Source organism: Hipposideros armiger, unplaced genomic scaffold (genome assembly GCF_001890085.2).
Source record: "Hipposideros armiger isolate ML-2016 unplaced genomic scaffold, ASM189008v1 scaffold_322, whole genome shotgun sequence".
Classification (NCBI taxonomy): domain Eukaryota; kingdom Metazoa; phylum Chordata; class Mammalia; order Chiroptera; family Hipposideridae; genus Hipposideros; species Hipposideros armiger.
The window spans coordinates 540,501-548,987 of NW_017731672.1; the positions used below are offsets into that span (position 1 = coordinate 540,501).

The window sequence follows — 8,487 nt, forward strand, 5'->3', positions numbered from 1 at the left end:
CACACAGAATTACGTTCAAAGGACCCAGGATAACTTTTTTAAAGTCTGCAAAATTGACCCCTTTCTTTTTTCTACCACCATCCTCACTTGTGCATTTTTCTATTCCAGATACGTGGGTCTGATCAATTATATTCTGAAATTCTTTCTCCTCAGCACCAACTATTCCCAAGACCCTCCATTCTGCCCTGGGTTTATAAACAATTCCCTCAAAAGGAATTTCCATAGTTCCGCCCACCATATGTGTGAGCGTTCCCATCTTATACAATAGATATCTCTGTTATACTCTCACATTGTATATCAGGTTGATGCACTGATCCTAATGATTTTATTAGGATTAGTCTTTTGTTTTTCTTGGTAGTTTCCTTTTCAACTAGAAATCAAACTATTGGGTTGTTGAAAAAGTCATGATGTATTTTTTCAATGTTTTTTGTTGCAAAAATGCATCATGNCTGTCTCAGCAAGAACACTTGAGATGCTCAAACACCAAGGGAAGGGCGCTTATTAGCAACAAAAACATCAGAAGCCACAATCAAGGACATGTGGAGAATCGGGTCTCTTATGCTATAAATACCCTAGCTACAAAATTCAGCTCCAGAACAGATCACAAGATTTTCTTTTCAAATTACATTGTTTATGTCTTCTCACATGTGAAATAGAAAACAGAACAAATGAGGAACCAATGACATATCCCTTCGTATAAGCATAAAGAAGGGGGATGTCACCATGCAGTCTGTAGTTTAAATAAACTGAAATGAGACAACCCAGATAAAGATCTTGATTGAAGCCTGTCTTATGAAGTATTAGCATGGGATAGTGCTTCTCAAATGTTTATGTGTGTACACATCATCTAGGGAGCTTGTTAAAATGCAAATTGACCACACTTTGAGGAGAAAGAGAATGGACCACCATACCTTGGGTACTGGCCACAAAGTACTGTCTCCTTCCCTCAGGTGGGTGGCACTGTGACAATTTCACTTTGTTAAATTATCAACATTTAAACTTTGAGTTTTGCAAAAATGTAAGCATCCTAAGGAAGAATGACCCATTAAGCTCTTGAGAGTAAAGAGCATTCTGAGCCCAGCATTTAGGCAACATTTTTTTTTTAAACCAGCAGGACATTTTTATTTCAAGGTTATGGATACAATTGTTTAGATCAGATCACTAAAGAGTGTTCCTACAGTGTTTTCCAATATCAACATCATTTAACCATGCTATCTCCCTTATCAATTTTCCATACATAGCACCAACGTATTTTAATTGTAGCTTTATTAAAATTATTTTCTGGGTCAGTTATTTTCCATGCAGATTTTACAAATTGTCTTTTTTTAGTTCATATCAAATTTTATCCTTGTGAGTTTTCTTTTGAAGCTAGTACTTTAATGCACCCAAGTACCTGGGTGAAAATTTTGCAATTCTGAATTTGGTCTATATTATTTGATTCTTCTGGAAACTTTATGGCATGCTGTTTTAGCTGTTGTCAGAGTTATTTTGTACTAATTTCTATACAATTACTTGTTACAAATTTAATAAAAAACAAAGAGCTTGCCTTTATTTCTCAGAACAAATGGTCTAAGAGGGGAAAGGCACTAGATGTTGGTACATAATAGAGCCAATTAATTTATGCAAAATAAGATTTTTTGAGATGAAAGAACATGTTACAAGAGTGCATGGGGTAGGGGAAGCCTCACAAGAGTAAGGAAATGTCTGAAGCAAATGACATAAATTGAGATTTAAAAAAATTTTTTTAGCTATCCCGCAAAACACACCATCCACCCTACCCACAGCATTGGTGAGTGAAATCAGTTTTCCATCCATATCGGTTCTTTTCAGACATTTTCTTTCCCTTTCCAGTAATTACCCATCTGCATTTATGAAAGGTTAATGGAATTTTATAAACACTGCTATAGATCCCATTAACTCACAAAAATTTCATAATTTCAGAATGACATTATTTGTGAGTTGTGCTTCTAGTCCATGAAATATAAAACNTCCAAGGAATTCCAAATTCAGGAGCAGTGTCAACAAAGTGAGTGAACATTAACAGATATGAATTTTTTCTTATAAGTTACTCTTGTGACACATGTGTTTTCATTCTTTCCTAAGACACAGCAGACCCCTCAACTTTAAGTCAGAATATAAAAATGCCATTTTGGGATTATTCTTACAAATGGTCAGATGATTGAGCAATATTCTCCAAATAAAGGCAAAAATGGTGTTATTCTTTATATTATATATGATAGTCCTGTAAGTAAGGCCCATAATTTCCATGCTTTTATGCCTACTAATTCAAACTCTTTTTCCAGATTTCCATTTATAACTAACAGCAGACATTGGCAAAGTGTGGAGCTAAATATAGGGTTGAGGTCTTTTGACATGGAGTAATCTGCAGACCAAACACAGAGACCCACAGAGGCACCACCTATTCGAGGAGAGTAAAAATTGTTCTCCATATATGCTATGTACTAAATATTAAAGTCATACAAACACTCATGCACAGAATTAGTTGCATCTGCTTATATACAACAATGATTAGAATGACTACTAAATTTGAGAGTCAAACCTATTTTTAGAAACCAACTTTTGACTTGAATCAATTCTCTATTGAAAAGTTTCTTTTTTCCTTTGTCATTAACTAAAGGGAAATTCAAATATGTTCCTAATAAAATGTTTGTAAAACACATAGCATAAATCCTAGCACATAGTGGGGACTCAATATACTTTGCAGTTTTAAACAACAAGAGAAATACACAGTGTCTGTCAGTAATGTTGCAGGGAAAACCAAGCTAACACAACTAAAGCATTGCTGGAAATAGTCAACAATATTATTAAGAGATAAATTATCTGACATTGTCAATGAGAAGTCACTGAAAAGAGTTAAAGTATATAAGGAAGCTTGCATTGGGTAAGTAGAATTTGAAGCCACCCAATAACTTAAGTCTGGTTTACAATGGAAAAAGGCTACAGAGAAGGGTATTCTGGGAGGTGAGGATGAGTTAAGACCCAAGGTTGGTATAAGCACGATCCACTGGGGGAACAAAGTGACTGCCCACTTAGCATTAACAGTACATGTTGAAACAGAATGAAAGTTCTATGAGTTAATACACACTTGGGGGGCCATCAATACCAGACTTTATTAGTAAATGGGGGAGGTGATGTTTCAGGCAAGGGGAACAGGTGCCAAGGTGCCTTTAAATGGTGGGTATGGTTGGAAATCCGGTAAGAGATGAGAATTGATCAGGGACTTCAGAATGGCCATACAGGTTGCTCATTGAACAATTCCAGTGGTGCTATTTACATGGACTACAAAGGGAATACTCCCTAAACCCCAAGTTGTGCAGGTCTCACATTATACAAAAGTGCGGTATCACTGGTGTTAGAGAGNGGGGAAGTTTTCCCCAGAGTTCCCCAGTTTTACAATACATAGGAAATCAATTTGCATCACCGATGATATCATTCAAATCAAACAACCTGAAGTTGTTAGGAGGTAATTTAGTTTTGTGCTGAAGCAATTTGATACTTGTTCTAATGTGCGATTTCCATTTTGTTTGTTAATGAAAAAAATTAATGAGCAATGTTACTAGACATACAACTCATCAGAGCCTCGGTGTTATTATAGGGGTTGGCCATGTCCTGCGCATTGTGAGCCCTGGGCAGCGTGCGCTGGACCTCTGCCTGGGAGCAGCTAACAGTCAAATAGTTAAGAAGAGCTCAGGGAACAGATGCCGTTACACATACCTTTGCACTGATTTGTGTTTTTGTCAAGGATTGCCTTTGTGGACACAATTTTTCCGTACCTGAAAGAGAGAGAGAGAAAAACATCCATGTTACGGTAGCCCGATGAAGACACTTCAAACAGCTTCATGAACATGGGTGTACACACACGTGCACAGGAATAAACCAAGAAAACGAGCTGGGAGTTCCCTTTTCACAGCTGGGTGATCTCTTTTCACCAGTTCTTTTCTGTGACTCGAGAATGCATTTCCCTATGTAATCACTGGGGAGAGCCTTCAAAAGTAAACCTGTCAGGCTGTCACAGGTGGCTGAAAGGGGGATTGCACATGATTGTGATCAAAGTAAATCATGCTGTGGATTTATGAAAAAAAAAGGACGGAGCTCGGTTTCAGGATGAGCAGGGCTTGTGTCCAGCTCTGAAACTGACCTAGTGTAACCCAGAGAAGTTTAACATAACTTCCCCAAGCCAGTTTTTTCATCTGTAATCACCACCTTTCAGGATTTGGGAGAGGGTTAAATTGAAATTTTGACATTTTCTATCCATGCTCCTAGGAAACATAGAAATGTATTTATTTATTTTGCTACTAAAATATATCATACTGTCATTTGAGGATAGGAACTGAGTTTTGTGTTCTCAATGCCTGCCACCAAACATGATAGAAGTTCAGTACATGTTTTCTATAAATAAATAAATAAATAAATAAATAAATAAATAAATAAATAAAACAGGTTATCCAATGGCACTTCATCTATAACAAATTTCCTACGATAAATATCTATATACATCATAAATATGTTAATTGTTTTATCACCTCTTGCAGAAGACCTAGTCTAGGTTTTGCTTTTAAAACACGGGTAATCTGGGGAATAAAAGAATCTCTCAGAGCCCATTTCCTGAGGTATATAGATGATGAGACTGAACAAGATGATCCTAAAACCTGGTTCTTTAGTATTCTACGAAGGATGTTTCCCAACCAACATAACAACATGGAGAAGTTATAATGCAAACGGAAGTGCCAAGTTTATTAACAACTCCCATTATCTTCAGGATTTCAGCCATTGTCACAAAATATTTGCCAAGTTTTCTTTAAATTCTGTGTTCCTAAGTGTAATCATATGTGACAAATATTAAACATTCCACATGTTAATGATCTAGGTTCCCCATCTCCAATGTTTCTTTTATATTTGTAATCACCTTTTACTGTATCATTAATTTTTCACAGCATTTTGGTGGTCATTTATTAAAATTCTACTGTTCATAACGGCATAGTACCGGAAATGCCTTTGCCTCTTTCTTTTCCAGTTGTTTTCATTAAAGGCGGACTGAGGGTCCTCTAGAAATTGATGGGATTAATGTTATTATGAAAGTGATACACCTATAACCTTGAATATCACGCCAAGAGGAGCTGAGCTATCGCTAGGTTATAATAGAAATTGGACTATTTGTATGAAATTAGATGAAGGGGTCTGAAATAATTCCCACCATAAGCTCCTCCCTTGTTAAAGTCAGCCAGAAGTGGGCTGGAGCAGCCCAATACTTAACTGAGTAGATTTTGTCAGCATAACCCTGATGTTTCAGCAATTTGCATTCGTGGTACCACTGCCTTTCTTCCACCATTATAACTATAACCCTACAGTTAACTAAATCAAAGGTTGCTAAGGCTGAAAGTGTCTATAACTATTTTGTAGATGTAGATAGCATGCCCTAAAAAAAATCAGTAACTTGATCTAAATCACATAATCTGTGAAAGTTACATCAGGAACTTGAATATGGAATTCTTAAATTTGATGCAGTGCCTATTACCTAATACTGCCTCGAAAATAGAGAAGCTACATATGTCAAATCTTCTAGTTCAATCAAGCTTCACTTCTTTGGGAATCCAGGTATTATACTCCAGGGCAATGTAGTATAGTAGTTAAAAGAATATACTGTGACAGCTAGCTGTCATGGCTCAAATCACAATTCAGCTCTGGTGCATTTGTTTAGCTAAATCTTATGTATTCTTTGCAACACTTCATCATCTATAATAATATAAGACTATTTATTTAAATATTGATTTGCACTATTTATTTAAATNGAGACAGTTGCCCAGGCCAGAAACCTGGAGGTGAATTGTAGGCTCTCTGTTTTTCTCCATCTTCCTATCCTACATCAATCCTCTCCATCACCTGACTTGGTCAAATTGATATAATACTTCCTGAATCTCAAATCTTCTCCATTCACACAGCCCTTGTCTTATTCAGCCCTCGTAATTTCTCCTTTATACTTCTACAGATGACTTTCTTCTTCTCTTGGATTAGTTTCTGTCCCAAGATTAGTTCCCACTTGGTAATATATCTATGGGTACCTTAAAACATACAGGCAAATTGATTTCTAGAAGAATTGTGCTGATTTACATTGCAACTATCAATAGAAGATAGAGCAATTTCACTGCAACATTGCCAGTTCAGGCTATTATTATTTTGGCAACACAGAACTATATGTAAGGTATATGTAAGGCAATTGCTCCCTTCCCATCTCTCTGCCCCAGTCCCCCATCTACCACCTTGCTCAAATAGGTATCCTTATCATTTTCAGTTTGTTGTTTGTTTGTGAAAATCATAACAAATTCCTTATGGGGGAATTGAATGCTTCATTAGTTAAGATACAAAATTATAACGTCATCATTGCCACCTTATAACATAATATAACACAGGATCCTGCCTTGGGCAAATTACAAACTATGAATAAGCTTATAAAATCTTATGGATTTTGGAAGAGGAACAAAGAAAGTGGTACGAAATGTGTTTACAAGATGAAAATGATCACTTAAACTTGAGACATTTCTTGCTCAGGTGAAAAGAAAGAGTTGTTAAGTTACCCTGAAAACTGTAAATGCTTTCATATTCTTTTCTGTTAAAGGATGCATCTTTAATCACGACCATCATTTAGTATGGAAGAGATCAGAAGATATCCAGATGGATTTATTAACAATGGGATCTTACTGTATTTTTCCTGAGGTATTTTCATTAGGTGAATGTATCCATGGAGATGGCTCCATTTTTAGCCCCAAATATGGATGCAGCCGTTTGATAGCTGGGAGACCCATGACATCGTGCCCAATATTATGATATGGGAACTCATAAAACAATAGCTGTTCTGTCTTTAAAATTCAAAAGACAACTCGTGTCTAAGTGGGTATAGATTCACATAGGAAAACTGGATATTTCTTTAGTACTTCTGCAAAATGAACAGAATGAATCTGACTGAGCCCTTGATAATGCTGGTGCTGGCTACAGCCAATATTCTGTGTGTAGAACACAGTCAGAGGCTTAATGGTCACTCATTATACACTTGTGGATGCATGAATGAAAGCCCTGAACACAGAAAGAGATAGAGGCAAGGACTATTAAAAAAATGTGGGCACTGCAAGTCACTCTTACTTATGAACAGCAGACTTTCTTTTGCCATTTTAGTTATTCCCAGATGTTGTACAAGTCATAGTTTTGCAAAAGCTACAGGAATGGGTATTTAGAAAAGAATCAGGGGCATGTAGAAGGATTCTAAGAAACAGGAAACAGTGCAAAATTTAACGTTTTCACTTAGAACTTTACTCATGGGATGTGCCAATGTTTACTTGATTTTCTTATCCCCAAATATCATTTTTGTCTTTCACTAGTTTGGAACTGCCTTGACTTCTACGTAAACTCTTCTCTTAACATAACTAGCCCCTGCAACAATAGGAAATCATCCTACATACAAAGTTAAAAAGTTCATGTGTCAATACATTCATTTTTGTTTTTTGTTTTTCAATATACACTGAATGCTAATAATACCTAAGATGTTGCTAAACCAACATCTTCTTTGCCATCTTAAGTCTTTAAAGTAGCTGACACCATTGACCATTGCTTTTTAGAAATGCTATTCCCAGCTTTTACAAAATTGTTCCATGTCTNAATTTAAGTGATCAACCTCTTACATACCTTAGATACTTGAATACTGTGTGTCACTATGGTTAGTACACATTTTTAGGAGATATAGTACCATATACACCTCTTAAAATAATTTGTTAAACCGATTTATATTATTGAAAGTTTCTGAAATGTTTAGTATTTAGAAGAAGAAAAAGAAAAAAAAATGAAAGGCACTAAAAATTTAAAAGGAAGATTCAGGCTTGGTATTTCTATGTTGAAGTTCTAGTTATAAATCAGGCAGTGACTCTATATTGAATCACAGAAAGGTCACCAATTGTTGTTTCTTTGAGTGCCACTATGCCAAATAAGAACCAACAGTTAAGGTGGCAAAATCCTAGGTCTTCTGGAAAATTGATTTATGTAAAACATAAAAAATGTAGAGTAGACTTTTGACTAGAAATTATGATATTCCTCACACATGCTGATCCCCTAGTTATCTGGGTGGTGTTTACCGGACTGGGCAAAATTTCAGACCCAGATTCACCGCAAATATCTGAGTTCAGGCCAACTGTTCCCTAATATGCTACTGATTTACCCATGTCAGGGCATTACACTAGATTAGAAAAGAGAGCTCTAAATCGTACTTTAGGGCTTTACTTGTTTAAATGACATTAGACAGGTTTGTACCAACTATAGTAACATAACATTATTCAGGTGTCTATGTTATGTAAGAGGTTGATTGCTTGGTCTACCCCTGAACCTTAAGGAACATTATCAATTGTATTTCTTGATCATTTTATACTTTTAATTTTCATGAGCATTTTGTGATTACCCCAGGATTTGTTTTCCACTTGTTAGGAA

At 36.0% G+C, this 8,487-nt stretch overlaps 1 protein-coding gene across 15 annotated transcripts in view; it reads right to left on the minus strand.

Annotated features, from left to right (window-relative positions):
- The window catches only part of RBMS3 (RNA binding motif single stranded interacting protein 3), a 1,293,188-nt gene that overhangs the window by 439,180 nt on the left and 845,521 nt on the right, over positions 1-8,487 (minus strand). For all 15 annotated transcript variants that reach the window (XM_019660623.1, XM_019660627.1, XM_019660622.1 and 12 more), the window contains one exon: positions 3,736-3,794. In XM_019660623.1, the coding sequence (XP_019516168.1) occupies positions 3,736-3,794 (59 nt within the window). The remainder of the gene's footprint in view (positions 1-3,735; positions 3,795-8,487) is intronic.